At 40.3% G+C, this 23153-nt stretch overlaps 1 protein-coding gene across 7 annotated transcripts in view; it reads left to right on the top strand.

Moving 5' to 3' along the window:
* NBEA (neurobeachin) overlaps window positions 1-23153 on the top strand; it is an 837833-nt gene that overhangs the window by 313971 nt on the left and 500709 nt on the right. For all 7 annotated transcript variants that reach the window (XM_027833036.3, XM_043531828.1, XM_043531837.1 and 4 more), the window contains 5 exons: window positions 12939-13020; window positions 13229-13352; window positions 13757-13949; window positions 14216-15235; window positions 21472-21689. In XM_027833036.3, the coding sequence (XP_027688837.2) occupies window positions 12939-13020; window positions 13229-13352; window positions 13757-13949; window positions 14216-15235; window positions 21472-21689 (1637 nt within the window). The remainder of the gene's footprint in view (window positions 1-12938; window positions 13021-13228; window positions 13353-13756; window positions 13950-14215; window positions 15236-21471; window positions 21690-23153) is intronic.

A 23153-nucleotide genomic window follows, 5' to 3' on the forward strand; every position in this document is an offset into this window, starting at 1 on the left:
TTTTTAACATGACTCCAGAGATGTCATCTCTGCCTATTACCAAGATTCATTGGGGAGCAACTAGCAAAATTTCCCCAAAACTGGGCAGTGAGAACAACAGACAAGTACATGCTGGATATCCATTCCATCTGTACCATAGAGTTTCTCTGCCCCCCTCCTCCAAAATCCTCTTCCCTGTCCCTTCTCAGGGACCCAGTCTCATAAGGCTGTTCTCCTTCACGAGGTACAATCTCTTCTCCAATGAGGAGCAATACAGCAGATACCCCCTCAATATTGAGGGAAAGGGTTCTATTCAAACTATTTCTTCATTCCCAAGAAGAAAAAAGGCTCGTGACCCATTCTCAACCTGTGTCAATTTCAAAAACTGAAATTCCACATGCGTACATTAGCATCAATAATACCATCCCTACAAAAAGGCACATGATTCATGGCTCTTAATATGAAACAGACATGCTTTCATTGTGATTATTCATCCCTCTCACAGATGGTTCCTCAGCTTTGTGGTGGGCCCACACAACTATCAATACAGGGTGCTTTCATTCGGGCTCACTACAGCTCCCAGAATCTTCACAAAAGTGTTCTTCATAATAGCAGCTCAGCTGGGACAAGGCTGCTTCACTGTCTTCCCATACTTAGACAACTGGCTTCTAACCTGCCAGTCTCGTCTGGAAGTTTTAATGTCAGCTTCATCACTGATGCACTTTCTAGTATCCCTGGTAATTTGTAAGCATGGAATAGCCTATCTTGACTACAAAACAGGCCATAGACTTTATAGGATTGACACTGGATTCAGTCAAAGGGAGGGCATACCTCCCACAGATTTCACTCCGTGGGCACTGTGATAGACCTGGTTACTCACAAACTTCAGTGTGTAATGTACCTTACTCTCCAGGGCCATATCCCAGATTTAACCTTCATTGCCGGTAAGCTGGCTCCAAACGGTATGTACACCAAACACACACAGCATGAATACCATAGGGACAGGTCCTTCCAAGTGAGGGAATGGTGGAGGGATGCAGGACACGTGTGCATAAGAGTTCCATTTCTATCCCTCACATCCAACAAGATAATTACAAACCTCTCCCTGGTAGGATAGGGGAGCTCACATAGACAATCACATGACACTAGGATCACTCTGGCAGCCAGAATGCACATCAATCTTCTGGAACTGAGAGCCCTACAACAAAGCATTCCTACCATTCACACAATCCCAGCACATCCTGATAATGTCGGACAACGTAACTACTGTTTTCTATATAAATAAGCAGGGAGAGACTGCTCTTTATAGAAGGGGTCAACTTATGGACCTGCTGTATGCAGAACTATGTTAACCCTATCTACAGTGTACCTCCCAGACACCAAAAATGTGCTGGTGGACAGCCTCAGCAGGCATTTTGCCACCTATCACAAGTGGGAATTACATGATTCAGTAATAAACAGCATCTTCACTCAATGGGAAACAGGAAATGTAAAGTAAACTACTCCAGTGAGCAATGGTCCTCTCGTACCTTGGACAAATCACTTCAGTTATGTCTTCTCTCCCATTGCACTATTATCTCTGGTTCTATTGAAAATTTGACTAGACAGGGCCTAAGTCATCCTCATTACCCTCAGATGGCCCAGGCAATTTTGCTTTCCACACCTCCTACAAATGTCATTCCCGTCCACTTAATATTCAAATCTTTTCAGATTTCTTGATCCAGAAAAATGGCATGGTCAGACATCATAACCCCAATGCTTTCTTCTCATGGTATTTGGATGGGCACTGAGCCTAGAACATTCCTGTTCTGAAGCTGTGAAAATTATTCTCATTAATAACAGAAAAGACTCCACTGGAAAATGTAATCTAGCCAAGTGGAAACCTTCATCTGTCTGGGCCCAAAAAAAACTATGTCTCCAGAGGCACTTGATATTCCCACAATTTTGGATTATATTCTTATCCTCAAGATTATGGGCTTTTCCCTGAGCTCCCTGCAAGTTCATCTAGCAGTAATTAGTGTGTGTCACCTGCCAATGGATGGTTCCTTGATATTTAGCACCCGATAACAGTCAGGTTGTTGAAAGCTGGTCAGAAACTTTCCAGCTGCGAAGAAACCAGTCCCCCAAGGGGAATCTTTCTTTAGTGCTTTCGGCACTCGCTAAACCTCCCATAACATAAAACTGCTAGCTCTGTGTTCCATTTCTTGCCTATCAGTGAGGGTTGCCTTCCTTGTTGCCATCACCTCAGCCAGAAGAGTAGGAGTACTAGGCACCTTAATGGTGGATGAACCAAACACAATATTCCATAAGGATAAGGTCTTGCTATTACCATGCCCAAAATCCAGTCTTAAAATAGTTTCAGAATTTCATATAAACCAGTCAATTCACTTGTGTTTGTCCCAAAGCCCCACGCCTCTAATGAGGTGTGTAGACTTCATTCCCTCCACCTATGATGAGCATTGGCATTCTACCTGAAGAGAACAAAACATATTAGGAAGTCACCTAGACTGTTCATTGCCATAGCAGAACAAGTATGAGGATAAGCCATGTCTTCTCACAAGACATCTAGCTGTATCCTGCTTTCAGTTGACACAGCTTCCTCCCTCACATGGGTAAGAGCTCACTCTATAAGGGCTCAGGCAACCTCAATAGCATCACTTCAAGAGGTACCCTTTCTTGATATTTGCAGAGCAGCTACATGGAGATCCATCCACACATTTATAAGACATTACACCTTAATCCAGGACTCTGCCACTGATGCATCCTTTGGGACATTAATCCTGCAAGCAGCTATACCACAAGCATCCTCACATCCACCTCCTCTTTAAGTACTCCTTGTCAGTCACCCACAGAAGAATACACATAGGAACCACAACTCAAAGAAGAAAGGTAAGAAGTTACTTACCTTATTGTAATGAGTTCTTTTTGATGTGTGGTCCCTATTTGTATTCCACTACACATCCTCCTGCCTCTCTGCATCAGTTCATGACTGACTTCATAGTACAGAAGGAACTGGAGAGGTGGTCAGTCCGCCTCATCCCTTATTCCTTTGGTAAAGAACATGAGGAGGTCAGGAGCAGAGATCAATGGACACTACTTGCAAATATTCTCCAGTCTCAGGTACATGGAGTGCAAGTGTGCCCACAGTGGAATTCAGAAAGGGACCACTTATCTTAAGAACCTCTAGTTACATTAACATTACTTTCCTTTCCTGAGTTCTAATCCTGGTTTTGCCAGTGATTCACAGTGTGGCCTCAGGAAAATCTCATTGTCTCAGTTTTTCCACAGTAAAATGAGAAATAATATGGAGTAATAATATGCACGCTCTTTTCCTAGGGAGTGAGAGGAATATTCTGCAGTAGTTTTTTGGATTTGACCAGAAAGCAAACCTCTTGAATTTACTTGCTTTTGAATTGCTATTTACGGCCTTAAACACACACTCCTTTTATGAAGCCAGAAGGACTTACCAAATTGCTGATTCATCTTTTTGTGCTAATCTGTCAGAAAAGTTTTCAGGTTGGCACAAAAAACCCCATGGTATGTTTCTGTACCATTGCAATGTAAATTTTAAAGTTTGATGGGATTAGCTATATCAATCTCCAATTAGAAAAAACGCAAGACAATTTGTTTAGGTTGAGACAGTTGAGTTGGGATAATTGAACTGTTGTCTCTCACGCTCAGTTAGATCTGTGTTTTAATACTACTAACTTTCTGTTCAGAGTTACAAGCATGCATCAGAAGAATAAGGGGCCGTAGATATGGAGTGTCTAAATGTGCTCAGTTCATGAAACATGGTAGTTGACTTGAATCATTCTTATGATCTATAAATATGATATTGACCTTTGATGATCCTGAACACACACATTTTTGTCATAATTCTAAGCTTCTGAAAGTAAGTGATGCTAAATGACCCAGTGAAGACTCTTGCTTACTATATAGCAGTGCCTACATTTCTTTGATAAAAGTTCAAAGTTGCAGGAGAGGCTGATCTAAAATAATTGAATGATTTTGTTTCAGATACTTTCAGGTACCGTAATTGCATGTGATCAGAACTGAGATGAAAGGCTACATAATATGTAAAAGATATTTGCCCCAAGACTGTATTGTAAGCCTTTGAGACAGGGAATTTGTTCTGCTATCTCTTGTAAAGTGTCACATGCATTTGTGGTGTTTTCTAAATGACTGGTGATGATAAAAGGATTCTGTGTAAACAAAGATATTAAATATTTACAACTGGAATAAGCTTGATTACCAGTTAACAAATGGGCTTGCCATGTTTTGAAATAGAATTTGGATCATTAGTGAACTGATAGTTTTAAGAGTGATATCTGCCCAAGTATGTTATGAATTCTCAAAACACAGAGGATATGTAAATACTATTTGAGCCTTGTTTTCTTCTTTGAGTGTTTGCATGTGTCTGTTATGCTGTGTGGGCACGTCTCATGTACCAGTGCTGGAGAGTCGTCCCTAGCAGTACCAATAGGGGTGGCTTCATCCCTCCCTGGCTCCTTGTGTTCAGGGAGAAAGACATAAAGGGCAAAGCTGCCCCACCCCTCCTTCAGTCGCTTCTGACTGTTTGTGGTCAGTAGCTGGAGGATTCAGAACAAAGTTGTGGGTACTTCAGCTTACTTTTTGTCTAGTGGTACTGTTCTTCATACATTGGACTTTTTTTTCCCTTTCTACTTTTTAATTTGTTTACATTTTTTCTTTTCTTCATTCTTCTAATTCATGCCTTGCCTGGTACTGGTGGAGCCAATACCAAAGTCTCTGGGTTTCAAGCCTGATTCTGGTTGTTGAAAGCCAATATCTGACAGTGACCTTCATTTGTGCTAACATGCTTCATTGAAGACCATCTGAGAGACAAGTGCTCAACCTGCTGGGGCTTAAATGCAGAATGAAAAAGCTGAAAGAGGAGCACCTCAACTTTCCATATATTCCATATATTGTTATGGAAGTGGCTCTTTGTCTGGTATTCAAACCCCCTTGGTCATGGTGAGGGAGCTCATTCACAGCTCCTTCCGGGTGTGCTCCCTTGGCATTGCCAACAGAGAAAAGTCTTGGGAGATCCCCATTGCTAGTATTGCTCTTTCAAGATCTAAGGCAGAGAACAATCCAGGTCTCAGAAACATAAGAAAAAGTTGCCATCAGGTTCTTTGAGGTTCATGGTATGAGACTTCCTACAGAAGGTCAGTCTGGTACCAAGGGTAAAGTGCGCTCTTTGGCTTAATGCTCCCTGATACTGGCTCTCACTGACACCCATAGACCTGAGCCATTGACTCCAGTATACTCCCTCCGGGGACCATCAAGACCAGTTACTTCTTCGGCTGTGACAGTACATCAGCCCTCACTGATCACAGTGAGACAACCTCCTATACTGATGTCAACAATTGTGGAGTCCTATATGGCAGCAAGAGACCTATTATGCCATTTGGTACTGCCATCACCATTGATTCATGGTGAAGAAGCTATTCTGGCACAGTCACAGGTACCACACTTGTGTAGTCTGCTGTGGGCCCATCAACCTTAGGCCTGTTAATACATTCATCTGCCTCCTCTGTGTCTCTGTTTAGACCTCTGGTAATAACTCCATATCTTTGCATGATTCCAATAGTTAGGAAGCCTTTCATGCTCACACTGGCTTGTCTTTTGGATGAGGATCTGGAACTGGAAGTGTCCTTAGTGGTACCAGAGAATTTAAAGTCTACCAAGAGCTCCTCTGAAGAATACAAGTAGAGATAGTTTGCATCCAGCTATGGTTGGAAAGGTAGCCCTACCTATAGATAAGGCCATCATGTGGCCTATTAAGACCCTGTGGCAAACCCTTTCATCTGTTCCACTGGTGGTTAAATGAACGGATTACAAACACCAGTTTACATCCCAAGGTTTTGAGCAGTTTTATGTGCATGCTATTCCAGGCTCACTATTAGCTGCAGGAAATTACAGATCTCATCAAGGCCAGGGACAAGGGTATCCCCGCAGAAAAGGATGCAAAAACCCAAGATCTCTTGGGGGGGGGGGGGAGATTTATTCCACAATGAATGTCCCTCTTATTATCAATCATCAGGCTTTGTTGGCCTGTTATGACTATTTTAATTGAGGCAATGTCTCAGGTTTGCAGATTGCCATAAGGGTCTCGGGAACAGTTCCAGTCTCTTGCTACAGAAAATCTGGTCTCTTGATCAGCTCTACAGGCTTCTTTAGATGCAGCAGGTTCTGTGGCCAAGGCTATGGTCACAACAGTAACAGTTGCACCATTTTCCTGGTTGCAGTCATCAGGGATAGCTGCAGAAGTACAACAGATGATTGAGAGCCTCCCTTTAAAGGACTATGCCTTATTCTCATCCAAAATGGATGAGGCATTACACACACTAAAGGACTCTAGAGCAGTCTTAAAGTTCTTAGGTCTATACATCCAGGATACAAAGAGGACAAAATATCATCCTCAATATCAGTCAAGACAGCAATTCTAGTCCTATAGGCAGCCTGACCATTCTACGGGCAAGCAAAACTCTTGGAGCAGGAAGCCTCCAGCTCCCATGACCTCAGTCACGTCATCCAGCAGCCTCAAGTCTCAAAGCCCCCCTGTTTGATTCCTATGTTGATGACAGCAGCCTTAACTAGCCAGATCTTTCTGGCCCTTCTCCTCCCTTCAGGAACAGCTTATCACATTTCCTGCATGCTATCACCTCAAACAAGTGGGTATGAAGCATGGTGGAATTGGGATATTCTCTACAACTCTTTGTATCCTCTACTCCCGTGCCACTTTCCGGTCCCTTTTCAGGAACCATTCTCAAAAGTCTGTACTAATTCAAGAAGTGCAGACTCTAGGTTCTTCGGGAGCTGAAGAAGTGCCACTTCTTCTTCAGGGTGGGGATTCCCCCCGCCCCGCCCGCCAGTACTTTCTAATAACCAAAGCCAGAGGAGTCTCAGACCCTTCCTAGCCCTTTGGAGTCTAAACAGATACATCAAAAATATAAAGTTCCATATGGTGCCCCTTGCTCCTATTATTCCTCCCCTTGATTCAGGAGGCTGTTATGCTGAATTCAACTTATAGGATGCCTACTTTCGATGTGGCAAACCACCCTGGTCACAGGAGGTTCCTAAAGTGTGTGGAAGGAGAGGATCATTAAGATTCACAGTTCTGCCCTTTGGTTTGTTGTTATCACTGAGGCTTTTCACCAAGTGCATGGCAGTAATTGCAGCCTACCCCTGCCAGACAGATGTCAATGTGTACTCTTGCCTGGATGCTTGGTTGGTTTGGGGTTGTTCTGGGTACCAAGTAAAGTCCACTGTCTGTCAGACTATCTAACTGTTCAGCAACCTGCCCCTTAATGTAAACAAAGAGACATCAATGTTATCACCTCTACAAATAATAGAGTTAATTGGAATGGTCCTAGTCTAGACCTTTGCCAGGTTCCACTATTCAGGACCTCTTGTTACCATGGCTCTTAAAACCCAAAGTTCTTGGTAATTATTACTCTGGGTGAGGTGGTGGCAGGAAATAAATCAATGGAGACATGGCTGTCCGACCAGTAGGTGGCTGGCACAATCAGTACAATACAAGAGTGCTTTCACTTAAAGCTGCACTTTATTTTAGTCTCAAGCACTTACACACGTCCACAACAGGTTACTAAAACACCCCCAAAATCAATAATTACTGAAGTCTGGAGCGGTCTTTGAGTGGTACAATGACAGCCGTCCAATTGGCCAGTCTTTCAGCTGCTTTTGGAGACCCTAAGCTGTGTCTGTGAAGTGTCCCTGAAGAGTCCACCTACCCCATACTTTCTCTCCTTATTTGTTTGGGTTAGTGTAACAATAACATGTCAATAAAAAAAACCCAACTTGTTAAGCAAACAATTTCTAAGTTTAAGCAAGAGGTTCCGTCAAGCCATTAATTAGACAGATGGGTTTTTGCAGAGCCCACATGTTTTGAGGACCCTGAGAAACAGATCCCAAAGGGAAGACATAGATAACCTTCCTTTTTTTCTAAAATACATAACTCAGCAATTTCAACAGAGATCTTATCCGGAAGGACACAGGGCCAGCTCCCGCCTCTGCTCCTGGCTTCTTGCTAAGGCTACTGTACAAGCCCACTAAAGGCTTACTGACTTGGCTGCTTTGTCAATAATTATTGGTAGTGGTCCAGGCATTTTGCTGGTCCGCCAACATCTTTTCATACACTGTGTGTGTCACTCAAGGATCAGTCACGAGCCACAGAGAGGAATTGCCTCGGACTTCTAGGTCTCACAACTGCATGTGATCATATGTGATCCCTTATGCCAGGCTGCACCTCAGAGCAGTGCAAGCTTGGCTTAAGTCAGTCTATCATCCTCATATTCACCAACTTGACAAGCTTGTATACATCCTGGACAGAATGTTGTGATCTCTGAATTGGTGGATGAGACAAGACAACATGGTGGGGGGAGGAGTCACCTTCTTTCTGCCTCCCCTTCTATTCCTTTGGTAACAAATACTTCAGCCCTGGCTATGGGTGGGGAGTGAACGTGGACGATGTTCAGGCTCAGCCTGTCCATAAGGCCTATTTACACATATATGTTCTTAAGTTGCATGTAATATACTCTGAGAGCAGTTCCTGCCTCACATTCAGGGCAAGACTCACATGTGCCCACCAATAATACCATAGCAGTGTTCTGAATGAACAAACGAGGACACTAGGTCAAGACCATGTGGAACAAATTCTGGAACTTGTGCATATGGAGCTTGATCATTCCCAGGGCATCTTAGTTGCCGGGTGTTTGAGATGGCCTGTTGGACCACTTGAGCAGATCCTTCAGCTTAGACCGCAAATGGTCTCTCAACGCTGCTGTTCCAGCTTCATTGTTTTCTGGGACAAGGACCTGCTGTATGCATACCTACCAGCATCTCTAATTCCCAAGGTCATTTTCAAGCTGAACCAAAATCAAGGTAAAATGATTCTCATAGCTCCTGTCTGGCCGAGGCAACTATGTTGTTCCAACCTACTCAAGCTGTCCACTTGGGAACTCTTGCTCTTACCACTGATCAGAGACTTGATAATTCAGAATCACAGGTACATGCTGCACCTGAATTCTCAGGTGTTGCACCTCATGGTTTGATTCATCAGTGGTTAAATACAGAGGAGGCACACAGTTCAGTGGCAGTCCAGAACATCATCTTTAATAGAGGAGACACAAGATGGGTGAGGTAATATCTTTGATTAGACTAACTTCTGTTGGTGAGAGAAATGAGCTTTCAAGACAGAAAAGCTCTGTGTAGCACAAAAGCTTGTCTCTCTCACCAACAGAATTTGATCTAATAAATGATATTACCTCACTCTGTCTCTCTAATATCCTCAGATCGACATGGCTACAACACTGTATGCATCCTAAATAGTCGGAAACCTTTCACTAGAACTCCTTACCTTCGTGTAAATGGAAGCGCTTATCTGGGCCCCTACCCATAACATATCTCTTAGTACAGAAATTTTTAATCAAGTTTTGAATATGTTTTGCATTTTTAGGAGTCAAGTGTAGTACTCATCTCCATTAAGGTGCCTCTGACTGCAGTCTCAGCACTTCATACTTGAATTGATGGTAGAAATGTTTTTACCAACCTTATCATTAACAGGTTCTTCAATGGTCTAGATGGACTGTTTCTATCTATTTGCGATCCGGTGACACCTTGAGACTTGAATTTAGTTTTGTCTGCTCTTGTGGGCCCTCCATTTAAGCCTTTAGCATCTTGTTCATTTCTGCACCTCTCAGCAAAGGTGTCCTCCTTGGTAGCCATCACCTGGGCTAGGAGAGTAGGTGAACTGAATGCCCTTGAAACTGATCCTCCAAACACCATTTTCTATGAAGACAAGGTCCAACTTCAGCCTCACCCTAAGTTTCTGTCAGATGTGGTATCTGATTTCCACCTAAATCAGTCTATATACTTGCTGGGTTTTTTCCCAAAATGCATGCTTACAAGGATGAACAAAACCTGCACATTTTGGATGTGTGCTTTAGCATTTTACCTGATCAGGACAAAGACTTGCCAGATATTTTCCCAGATCTTTGTTTCTTATGTGGAATTAGTTAGAGGTCAATCAGTTACAGCACAGTGACTTTCAAAATGGATTACAAACTGCATCACTGTGTTACACTGCCGAAAGCACAGTGCATCCTGAGAAGCTGACAGCGCACTCAACTAGACAGTGCATTCAGCCTCTGCAGCATTTATGGGACATGTCCCTATTGTGGACATCTGCAGAGCAGCGACATTGTCATCTGTCTGCATATTTACTAGACTGTATGCACTTACCTCTGCATAAGGGAGGATTTGGTGGGAGGGAACTAAAGGAGGGTTGGGGTGGCTCTGCCCTTTATACCCTCCTATCAAAGCAGGAGGAGCCTGAGATGGGCGGGGCCACTCCTCCAACCAACACTAGGGAAAATTGCATATACAACTACAATGTGATGGACATATGCAACACATCTAGAAGAATAATAGTTATGAAAGGGTGAATATTGCCTACTTTTTCTCTTAATTTGGCCCTGCATTAACATGTGAGGCAGATTTAAATCTCTTATTTTGGAGGTTTAACTAAGTATGAGTATCTTCAGGGTGCCTTTTCAAGTTATTTTTCTTCATTGAATTCACTGACACTCAGTACTACTTTAAAGATGAAAAGAAGATCTGCCTATTTCAGCTATTTATTTTTTATCACAATTGCATCTAAAATGATAGTACCATAGAGTAACAACTATATTTTTTTGCTCAAACATGAGAATTTAAGGAGGAAGACAGGCAGTCCACAAGAAAGAAGTATGAAATAAAAAAGTTTACCAACCTAAACATCCTGCATGTTCAGACGTTCCGTTCATCAACTTCAACGCATATTCCTCCTGAGAAGGAACACTTTTCATGATGTTGTTTCATTTGGGCAACCAGGCCTTGCATTTCTTTGTTGCACTGTTTGCATTTTGCATGCATGTCTGTATTACCCACAGGTAGAGGAACTTCATTAAAATATTCCCAAACTGGGTCTCTTTTACGGTCTGCTGCCATTATAGGTTTTCCCTTCTAGTGAGAGAATGGTATGGTAGATCTCAAATCAATGAGTTTTAACTGTACATAGTAAAACTACATAATAGTTTACATATCACTAACCACTTAAGAGAGCAAGAATCTGCATTTTTTACGTTACAAAAGTAATATATATTTCCTACACTCCAAAGAACCAATTTAGTTGTCAATATCATCAAGCTTTGATATAGTAGAGAGTATTTCCCCTGACTTCGGTACAGTTCCAGAGAGACTGTACTGCTCATCAGGGGTGATGGTTTTTGTTTTGTTTTGGTTTTTGTCCTTATTACCAACTGTAAAAATATTTTCTTACATTTCTTACCACTATTCCGTAATGAATCTTAAACTTGAATAATAAAACTAGTTTATTTAACCAGCACCATGGTTCAGTAGACTCAGGTCAGTTTTTCCAATTGGGATTTGTACTTTAACCATTCAAAATTCATTGCACAGTTTCACCAAGCATCATTAATTTAATCCTCATGCTGAAAGTTTTTAGATTCTCTACAGGATTCTTTGTGTATTGATCCATATGCTGCATAGTTGTATATAAATCTCTGTTTACTGTGGCTTTCTTTAATTCAGTTTATATATTTTCAGCTTCTGTATGTAGGTCTTAAAAATTAGAACAGGACAAAACCAACTGAGTAGTTCTTTGTACAGTTTAACTGAAGAAAATCTGATGGGTTTTATTTACTGATTTCCAAAATCCATGAGTTTTGCTCAAAGTTTTATATTATATGAAACCCCAAAGTCCACACAATGGTGAACAAAATGGGAAATATGATTGTTTAATTATGAAATGACAAACTTTTTGCAACTAAACAGATACTTGACCAACACATACTTGCAACCCCCAATCTTCCCTACAGGCTAAGGCTTCCACCTGCCCCTTCTTTATACTTAAGTGTCTTCTGGGAGAGGCTGCTCTTGGTCATGGACTACTATTTTAACCACTTCTTAATCTTCTCTATGATAGGAAATTTCTTGCCCACCTTACAGAAGGTGCCAACAATGTATTCTCTAGGGTAAACTGGGTGAAGGCATTTCTACCACCATATCATCTAACACCTTGGCATAAAAATATGAGAAGATTTTTAAAAATGGATCTCAAAAGTCAGGCTGTTCGGTTTGTATTTAGGCTCCTTAATAAGTGGCCTGATTTTCAAAAGTGTAGAGCACCCAACAGTTCCTATTGAAGTTGGTGCCCTGAGCCCTACCCAGAAGACAGCAGATAATTATTACTTTAGTGGGAACAACTTAGAATTTTGGAGATGTGCTGAATACTAGCTCATTCACCTGTCCAGTCAGGGGCCTGCCTTAACCTTCGTCATGATATAAGGGTTTGAATCAGTACCTGAAACCATACAGTTTTTTGGCAGCATATGGTTTGAACAGGTCTATATATTCAAAATAGTATTATTACACAAAAGTCAGCCAAGATTTCATTTACAAAATGTTCACATTTGAGACACCTATCTGTAGTGGAAATATGTGGAATTTTGGCAGTTTTACAGCAAAATGTTCTGAGGTGATACTGAACTCTAATTAAAATAATCTAGATATTAAGGTGGATTGGAACCAGGGGAGAAGGGGTGCTTTGACAGTTGAAAAGTGTTTTAAAAAGTTCATAGCTGTCCCAGAATAAATTTATTTGTTAATATATGAAATGAAAACTTGATTCTTTGCATTCAGGATTGGTTTGTAATTAAAATCTATTTCTTCCTTTGCATCATTGCATTAACATTATTATTTTATTAAAGGTTTTTTGTTTGTTTTTTTTGTATCAAGGCCAAACACACACATTGTTCCATTGTTCATAATAAACCACAGCTCAATAAGGTCAAATAGAAATTTGAAGTTTATGCTATAAAATTAATAAATGGTAAAAAATAATTGGTTTGTTTTAGATTTTGACAGAACAAGTATGCACTCAAGTTGTTCATAAACCACATCCAGAGCCAGATTCTACAGTGAAAATTCAGAATCCAAGTAAGGAGATTATTTTATGTTTGTTTCAAATTAATGGCGAGAGGTTTTTTTTTTAAGAAAGTGTTATTTCAGATTGCAAGAGCAGTTAATATGTTGAGTCCTTGAAAGAAAATAGGCTTTTAATCAATACTTTTATTTTATGATGTCAACAGCTGGTTTTTGGATGGGATTTAAAAATGTGTTATGTAACATATTTGCTCTTTTACAGTGATTCTTAAAGTGGTGGCAACATTGTTAAAAAATTCCACACCAAGTGCAGAGCTGATGGAAGTTCGACGTTTGTTTTTATCTGATATGATAAAACTTTTCAGTAATAGTCGTGAAAACAGAAGGTATGTAAATCAAATATTATTTCTCCCAATAACAGAAATAGGTCAGCTGTTGCCACACTTAATGTTGTTAACACATAACAAATTTTGGATAATAGTCTTGAGTATTGTATTGTGCAGTTTTACATAATGTGCAGTAAATATGTGGTTAAAACAAATGGTATGAACACCCGGTAGTTAATTTTAAATCAGTGATAGATATTTTTGTTTTGTTCACAATGTTTAACTTAACAACATTTTAAGATCCTGAATTTAAAGCAAAAATAAGTGCTCTATTAAGATTACATTGACGCTCATAGGAGAGAGGCTATTTAAATTGTTTTTTTCATCCTGTTCTTCTCATCTGAATTTTTAAAAAGAAGTTGAATTTCTTTTGGATATATTTTGACCTAATTATTTTTCTTTAGATGTTTACTTCAGTGTTCGGTGTGGCAGGACTGGATGTTTTCTCTGGGATATATTAACCCTAAGAACTCCGAAGAACAGAAAATCACAGAGATGGTGTACAACATCTTCCGTATTCTCTTGTACCATGCAATAAAATATGAATGGGGAGGCTGGAGGGTCTGGGTGGATACTCTTTCTATAGCACATTCCAAGGTAAGAATTAGTTTCTGGCGTTTCTGTTGATCCCAATATCTTCCTAAGCCAAAGGGGTCAGTAATACAGTAGATACAATATAAAGTGATTCAGTGCCATCTTGTGGATAGCATAGGACGTGATAGGTTAGCATTTTTCTTTATTAGTGTGAGTTCTTTACTGTGAAATGTTTAATGAACTATACATTAATTATACTATTGATTCCCCCCTAAATTAACAAAGTATATATTTACTCTGAAATTATGATCTGTCATGTTCCATTTAAGGTCACCTATGAAGCTCACAAGGAGTATCTAGCAAAAATGTATGAAGAATATCAAAGGCAAGAGGAAGAGAACATAAAAAAGGGGAAAAAGGGGAATGTGAGCACTATCTCAGGCCTTTCATCTCAGACAACAGGAGCAAAAGGTGGACTGGAAATTCGAGAGATAGAAGACCTTTCACAAAGCCAAAGCCCAGAAAGTGAAACAGATTACCCTGTCAGCACAGATACCAGGGACTTGCTCATGGCTACAAAGGTGTCAGATGATGTGCTTGGAAGTTCAGATAGACCAGGAGGGGGTGTACATGTTGAGGTTCATGATCTGTTAGTTGATATAAAAGCTGAAAAGGTAGAAGCCACAGAAGTAAAGCTTGATGATATGGATTTATCACCAGAGACTCTGGTAACTGGAGAGAATGGTGCCCTCGTGGAAGTTGAATCCCTTTTAGATAATGTATATAGTGCTGCTGTTGAGAAACTCCAAAACAATGTCCATGGTAGTGTTGGTATCATTAAGAAAAGCGAAGAGAAGGATAATGGGCCTTTGATAACACTGGCTGATGAGAAAGATGAACCTTCTACTAACAATACCTCATTTCTTTTTGATAAAATACCCAACCAAGAAGAGAAACTTCTACCTGAACTTTCCAGTAATCACATTACTATTCCAAATGTACAAGAGACTCAAATGCATCTTGGTGTGAGTGGTGATCTTGGATTGCTTGCTCACATGACTGGTAGTGTAGATATAACATGTACTTCAAGTATAATAGAGGATAAGGAGTTCAAGATTCATACAACTTCAGATGGAATGAGCAACCTTTCTGAAAGGGAGTTAGCTTCATCATCCAAAGGATTAGAATATGCTGAGATGACTGCCACAACCCTGGAGACAGAGTCTTCTGGTAGCAAAAGTCTACCTAATGTTGATGCAGGAAGTATAATATCAGATACAGAAAGATCTGATGATGGTAAAGAAGCAGGGAAGGAGATAAGGAAGATCCAGACAACTACTACAACCCAAGTAAGTTAGAGGTGCTATATTATATCAGTATGTGACATATATGTATTTGATTACAGGATAATTAATCCAATCACAAAAGTATATCTAATCACAGCTGTGGCCAACTTTTAAAGGTATTCTCTTTACCATCATATCATAAGTGTGCCTTGCAAACATTTTTATTTTCAAAATGGGTGGTCCATGTTTAATGATCTTACTTTACTATAAGAAAATCTCACTCATTGCAATTATGGAATATTAATTTTAAAAACTTTGCTGGAGAACTATATTAGCCCACATGATTTATTTCTTGTGGACAATGTGACTAATAATTATAAAGGTTTATTGTGTGCATCTAAATTCTTTTTTTCTGTTTTAAGGCTAGAAATGTTTGTATTTTACTTAAGCAAGGTGCGTGAGGTAATAATTTTATTGGACCCACTTCTCTTGCATCAATAGAGTTGCTCCATTAAAAGATATTACCTTACCCACCTTGTCTTTCTAATATCCTGGGACCAACATGGCTACAACCACGCTGTATTTTACTTAGGCTTTTTTATAAGATAGAGTATAATAAAATATAACTTCCAGTGTTTCTTCACTGTTTTTAATGGTTTAATTCTCTTTGTTTCTCCGTGCCAACCAGTGTTTGGGTAGAGTTCCAACTTTGGAGACAGTACTCAAAACTTTTTTGGTGGTATATAAGAGCCTTACTATCTCATCATTACTAAGGCTGCAATTTAGTAACGAGTATTTTTAGTAAAAGTCATGGACAGGTTATGGGCAATAAATAAAAATTCATGGCCTGTGGCCAGTCCATGACTTTTATTAAAAAAAACCTGTGACTAAATGTTGGAGGGGGTCATGTGGGAGGGCTGCTGCTGGGGTTGCCTGGGGTCCACAGCACCAGCTTCTGGGGGCTGCGGACTGCGGCTACTCTGGCCGCCCGCCCAGGGACCATTGCCGGAGCCAGCAGACCACAGATGCTCCAGCCGCCTTGGGACTGCTGCTGGGGCTGCCCAAGCAATAGCTGGTGTGACTGTCCCCAGGGCCGCTGTGGCTGGTGAGGCTGTCCCTGGGCCACCTGAGCAGCTGGCCCTGGGGTCATCCACACAGGCCGCTGCAGAAGTCATGGAGGTCACGGAAAGTCACAGAATCTGTGATTTCCATGAGCTCCGTGACAGACACTGAGCCCTAATCATTACCAGTCCTTGCTGTCTCCATCATGGGCTGATACAGAGAACCGTAGAGAAAAGAAGTGCCTAAACTTCAGAGAAACTCTTGTGATAATGGAACACCCACAGTATATGGCTTTCCTGGCTGTGCCCAAAGAGAATTATTCACATCCTTAGTGTGTGATTGTGTTTCTACTTTGGGGTCTCTGATAAGGGGTTCAACATCTGACTCTCTCAGACCCCAGAGGACTATGCTGGGAAAGCTTTACCTGGCTACCAAAGGTAGCCACTGGAAATCCTTCTTTTCCTTCAAGGAGTCTAGTGGATCATGCTCAGGAAAAAAGGAGCAAGGTAGTGGACAAGATATCTCTTCCCAAGCCCTGTTAATGGCTATGGATTCTAGGCAGAAAACAGATCAATCTAATTTATTATGATACACAATCAGCGCTCTGCTGAGTAGGTCAGGAGCGCCTAGGGTTTGGGAAATTCTCCACCTCTTCTGCGGATCTCACAGTAGGGCCAAGGATCCCACCAGACTTAGAGCTCCTCCTGGATTCTAGGCTGGTCCCGCTGAAGTTCTAAGAGCTTTCAGGCCAGAACAACTTAATTTAGCCACTATCCTTCTCCTCCCTTCCTCACCACTGCTGCTCCCCTTACCTGCTGTGCACAGGGGTAAATTCCTGTGCCCTCCGCATGGCTATAGCAAACGTCACCAATTTGGGCCAACAATTCACACATGCATGGGAAAAGGAACTCACTTTCCAGTTTGGATTGCCTTCTTGCTGCCCACCTTCCAGCCCTACTGTCTCCCTCCATGGCCAGGCTTTACATCACTGGTCTCACTCCACCATCATGAGGCTGTGTCTCAACAGACAGCACTTCAATTCAGTTTGCCCCTCCCCTTACAAGAATACTGACAGTCCCAGAATTACCTGATCCTCAGGTACAGGATAAAGATTATTTCAAGCTGTTCAAGTGGGAGGACAAGCCTCACTTCACTTCCAGGATTGTGCATACATTGTTGGCACCATGGAGGCTCTTGTATTCAGTGTTACAGAAAGACACTGAGATTTTTGCTGAGAATCTCCAGAGTGCAGAAATGGATGACATCACCTTGCCACTCTTGAGATTGCCACATCGACTTAAGGATTCTTGGTAATGACTTACTTGGCAAAAAGACAGTCTGATTTAGAGAGAGCTTTAAAATGACCAAATAACTTTCTACAAACAACCGTGTACACAGGTTACTCCTCTAGGGAGGTGGTCAGATGGATTCGGTTGTCAACCAAGTCCCTTGAAACTAGGGATGACAGGTAGAGCTGATACAGATGCTGGCCTGGTAGAACTATTTGTACAGTAGTTTGCAGCAGGCACCACTTAACATAGCATCAGGAACACCTTGAGAGAAATACTGATATCTGTAGCAGCACAATGGTCATCATCTGATCAAACATCTAAGGCTACCTTGTCTTTCTGAAGAACACTGCTGCATGAAGTAGTAGTCCAGAATCTGTAGTGGTGTGTCTCAGATATTGGGAATTCAGGGCTTCCAAAGGCAGTTCCCTCCCCACAAAAGCTACAGTACTCCTCTCAAAGTAACAGACTCTGGCTTCCCTGAATCTACCCCCACTGTTCAGGGAGAAGAACAGATCCTTTAACAAGGAGACTGAAAAAGAGTAATGCTAACCTTCAGTGAACAGAGGTACTGAGCCTCTTCCTCCACTTCCTGCATTTGGCATGTAGGTACAATACATTGACCTATGCATTGACAAGCGCTATGAGAGGGAGGCATGGGTTCTTTTGTATGCAAACTCCCAAATTGGTGAAAACCTACCTTCTCAAAATTACTGCAGCACCTCAAGCAAGGTATACGATCCCACATATTTTAAGGCACTCTGCATAATAGAGAAAAAGCCCCCAAAACCTTCAGTGAAGAAGAAAGTGTCAAAGCTGTTCAAACTCTGATTTTTCAGTTGCCAGATGGTTTTTATTCTTAGTCTAAATCATCAAACAAAGACTGCTGATTCCAGGAAAATCAGCAAATGGACTGAGAAATAGGGGAGTAATGGGGAACAGATTGCTTCTATTGTGGAGTGTAGGGTGTTTTTTTTTTTGGTTAAAATATCAAAGGGAGAGGGATGTAAGGATATTTTCCTCTTCTGTCCTGTTTTAATCAATATCTATATATAGCTCTATACATATAGAGATATAACAAAATAGGCAGAGCTACGCTATCTTACCTTGTCACTGTTACTCTTCTGTTTTCTCCTCTCTCCTCCTTCCCCCCTCCTTTGATAAATTCACTTGTTGCCTTTTGTTCAGATTGTAAATTCTTCAGGCCAGGGACCATGTCTTTAATCTATGTTGGAGTTAGAAGTCCTCAGCACAATGGCACCCTTATCCTTACTGAGGGTACTAAACACTACTAAAATTAAGTGTTTATTATAAATACTTGTTTCAGTTTGATGTGATACAGAAAAAGACTAAACCACATTACAGATATAATCACTAGGAAAACTATGGCCACAGAATTCAAGATTGAAAGATCTCTCCAAATTGTGTAAATATTCTTGATATTTCCAGATTCCATTTTAGGTGAAATTTCCACCTCCTTTTGTTCCCACACACTTGATTTTAATTACTGTTCTCTCCCAGGTTTTAGGAGCTGATCCTGGTCTCATTCAAATCAATGGTAAAAATCCCATGACTTCACTGGTATAGGATCAAGTCTGTAAAAATTATTCTGATGAGATATGAAATAGACAAGCAGCAGTAGCAGCAGAAATTTAGATCTTAACTCAATTGTCAAATGGGTCTGTTAACCATGTGTCCCTCTACTGCTCTCAAAATGGAGGTTACAACATTTCAGACTGAAGATCAAGTGAACTTTATAGCTGGGTTTCTGTACTATTCTGCTTTTTACAATGCAAAACTAAATACACCATAGATGTCTTTTTCTGACAATCGGCATGCAGTATTCAGGAATTTGCAATTGAATGTGATTAAAAAAAAATCCACTGACTAAAATGTTGTCCATTTAAAGCAACTTGTTCTAAATTTGTTTCGTTTAGAATAGAAAAAACGAAAAGAAAAGATTACCCAATGCATCTTCAGCTAATGCAATATTATTCCTTACAATAAAATTTCTTTTATGTTGTCTAGTCTGGTTTTAAAATAATCCCAAGCAATCTGGCTTCTGTTGTTTCTTTTTTGGGAGTCTGTTCCACAGTCTAAGTGATTTCATCATTAGGAAGATTTTCTGAACATTCAGTTTAAATTCTTTCTCTGTAAAAATTTTCCTCCCAGTAATCTTGTGTATCACACTAAATAATTCCTTTTTTTCCCCTTTGTGTTTGTTCACCAAGTGAAAACAGCTCAGGACTACCTAGAAATTAAAACAATATAACCCACAAATCAGCCACCAGCGAGGAGACACTAAAGGCTGTCTTGGGAGGCCAGAAAACTTACTCAATTAAGACATAATCTGATACAAGATACCTGGAAAGCTAGATTTGTACTTCTGGGAAAAAAAAAAAAAAGACTATGATGATGATCCTCCTAAAATATATATAAATTAATACCCCTGTGACGGGATCCCCGGGGTGCAGCCTGGGACTGTGGGACCACTGTGCCTCGTTAGTTTTCCAGCCTGGGCTGTGTCTCACAATGCTTTGCTAGTGACAAGCAGCAAACTCCCCTGGGTGCTGTTATCACTAGCACAACCACATGTGGAGCCCCACACCCAGCTAGATTGCATGAATGCTCCCAGAGCCACTCATGAATCACACAGAGAAAGACACCAGCCAAATCCCCCCAACTCCCAGCCTTGTACCTCAGGAATGAGCAGTGAAAGTTTATTAATTAGTTCACCACTTCATCAGTGGATAGTGGATATACACCAGGCTTTGTAAACCTGAGCAGATTTAGCAAAAACTTCAGGCAAACTCACTGGTAAAGATAAACAGTAAAATATGTTTATTGATTACAAAAGGTAGATTTTAAGTGATTATAAATGATAGGCAAAAAGTCAGAGTGGTTACCAAAATAAAATAAAATATATATATAAGTTTGCAATCTAAATCCTATTAGACTGGGCAACATCTAGATGAAGCAGTTTTTTTTCACCCCTCTGGATATTGCAGTTCACAGTACACAGGTTTCACCCTCGACACCTGGGCCAGTCTCCTCTGTTGGAGTCTTCAGTCTTCTGAGTGTCCTTGTTGCTTGCAGCATAGGTTGGGGGATGGGGGACGGGGTGGGGCGGGGAGGAGAAAAAAGGCCAATCATGGGACCATTGTGTTCTGTTTTATACCCTTAGTCCCATGTGCTTGGAAAACACAAGTCCAGGCATGTCAGGTGGGCATTGCTGATTCACAAGGTGAAGCAATACCCCAGTACGTCTCCTGTGAGTGAGTCATTGAATTGTAACTCCTCTGCTGGACAATGTCTGCTCAGCACTTGCCTTGGAGTTAGTTACCTCCCTTGTCGTTGTCTCTGGAGAGCTAGTATCTGGACACTTCCCAAACCCACAGCATATTTTAGTGAAAACCATACAATACAATTCTTATTATTTCATAAGCATTGATTATATCCATAGTTATATAGAACAATGGCTTTCAGCATATCATAACCTTTCCCCTGACATCTCACATGGCATGATTTATGTGCACTATCACAATTATATATAAATATGGGGGTTACAGGGTATTCCCCTGAGGTATAGAGTGTCACACATACACACACCCTCAAAATATCTAGACAAGATCAACTTGCCAAAAATAAACACACTATAAACAAAATCCCTTCAGGGTGTACGCTGAGGAACCTGAAATACAAAGTGTCACTAAACAACTGAAATGAAGGCCCAGATGTGAGGCCAGATTGTTAGCTGGTGTAAATCAGAGTAGTTTCAATGAGGCTACATCAAATTACACCAACTTTATCTGGATGGCACTACTGGTATATTTTATTTTTTATTTTCAGCTCCAATTATAGCTCCTCCTTCTCCAAATCTTATCCATGTGCAGTTTTAGAATTCATTGCATATGTTTAATACAAACTTTGAACTTTTTGTTAACATAGGCTGTGCAAGGTCGGTCTGTTACCCAGCAAGACAGAGACTTGCGAGTTGACTTGGGATTTAGAGGAATGCCAATGACAGAAGAACAACGACGCCAGTTTAGTCCAGGTCCACGCACAACTATGTTTCGTATTCCAGAGTTTAAATGGTCTCCAATGCACCAGAGGCTGCTGACAGATTTGCTGTTTGCATTAGAAACAGATGTACATGTTTGGAGAAGGTAGAAAAGCTATATTTCTTCTTTTTAACTTTATTATATATCTGTTTACCGGCGAAGTAAAAACATAATTAGATACAAGATATATATTGATAACTACTTTTTTAAAGGTAAATTTCCATTTTAAAGTCAGCTTTACCAGACTTACCTTATTATAGTATCTGACATGCCTCAGTTAATTCCTATTCTTTGTGAGGGATTAAAACTGCAGTATCTCACCTATCCTTTTTGGATTACTGTGTCTTAATGGACTTTTTACTGGTAACCACTACATTTAATATGGGGATGACAAATATCTGTGCCATTATTTTTAGTAGCCACTACTAGCATTTGGAAGTGTTTGCATTCTTAATCCAGAAATATTTGTTCCACACACCAGCCTTCATCCTAAGGGGTATATCTGTGTTTGAATAATTTATTTATTTTATGACTTAATACAGATGACTTAACACAGGAGAATTTACTAGGTAGTCACATCTAGCTGAAAAACAAGTTTTCATTTCTGTAAAGATTTCTAATTATAAAACAGTAAAGACATGCTTTGTCTTGATTAGACTTAATGGCCACATTGCTATTAACTGTATATTTTTGGACAAAGCATCGTAATTCATTTATGTATTTAACACATTTTCAAAATTTAAAAAATAGTACAAGTGATCTTGTGCCTTTTTAAAAAGCATCTGTTTACCATTTTAAAAAAGAAGAATGTATTGTTTAAATACATTGCTTTTCACCTTGATGACTCTTCTGTTCTACCTTTTAGTTAAGCAAAGAAACTACCTTAATAGTTATGACTTGTCATCAAAGTCCAGTGGTACATCAGGCACTATTTCATCGATTTCCCAGAATGGCATAATTCATTCTGCAAAGGCTGTAATATCAGTAGTTGAGAAATCACTTAATTAAATCAGATTACCAATTGACTTACATTTGATTTCCAGTTTTATGTGACCTTACTATAAAATAGTCAGTAGTAGTAGTTTTTTATACCAATCACCTTATGTTTGCCACCTTTGTTTACCTGAAATTCACAGGCAAATTAGAAGTTTAGTTTGTAATTGCTTCTCCAATTAAGACCAATTGTTTGTTTACTGGCCACTAATTTCATGAACTGGATAATTTAATTACTCATGCTGTGGTATGGACAAGCACATAACATCAGTAGGCCAAAGATTCCTAAACATTTTCATAATGTGAATTACATCTTGAAAGTAATTTGTCCTATGGACACTTTCCCACCTATTTGCAGTCATGGGGACGGTTGTGCCTCATGTTGATCATTTGATCCCTGTGGCATCTACAGTAATTACTGACATGGAAAATTAATATTAGGAACACAGTTCTATATTTTTAGCTATCTTTTAGTGGAATATAGCAAATGGAAATAAAAAGAAGTTGACGCTTGTGACCAACCAGCTCTCCAAAGAACACCAGCAGGTGCTTTGTGGACTACTGGTGGCCTACAGA

The sequence above is a fragment of the Chelonia mydas genome, chromosome 1, assembly GCF_015237465.2.
Source record: "Chelonia mydas isolate rCheMyd1 chromosome 1, rCheMyd1.pri.v2, whole genome shotgun sequence".
Classification (NCBI taxonomy): Eukaryota; Metazoa; Chordata; order Testudines; family Cheloniidae; genus Chelonia; species Chelonia mydas.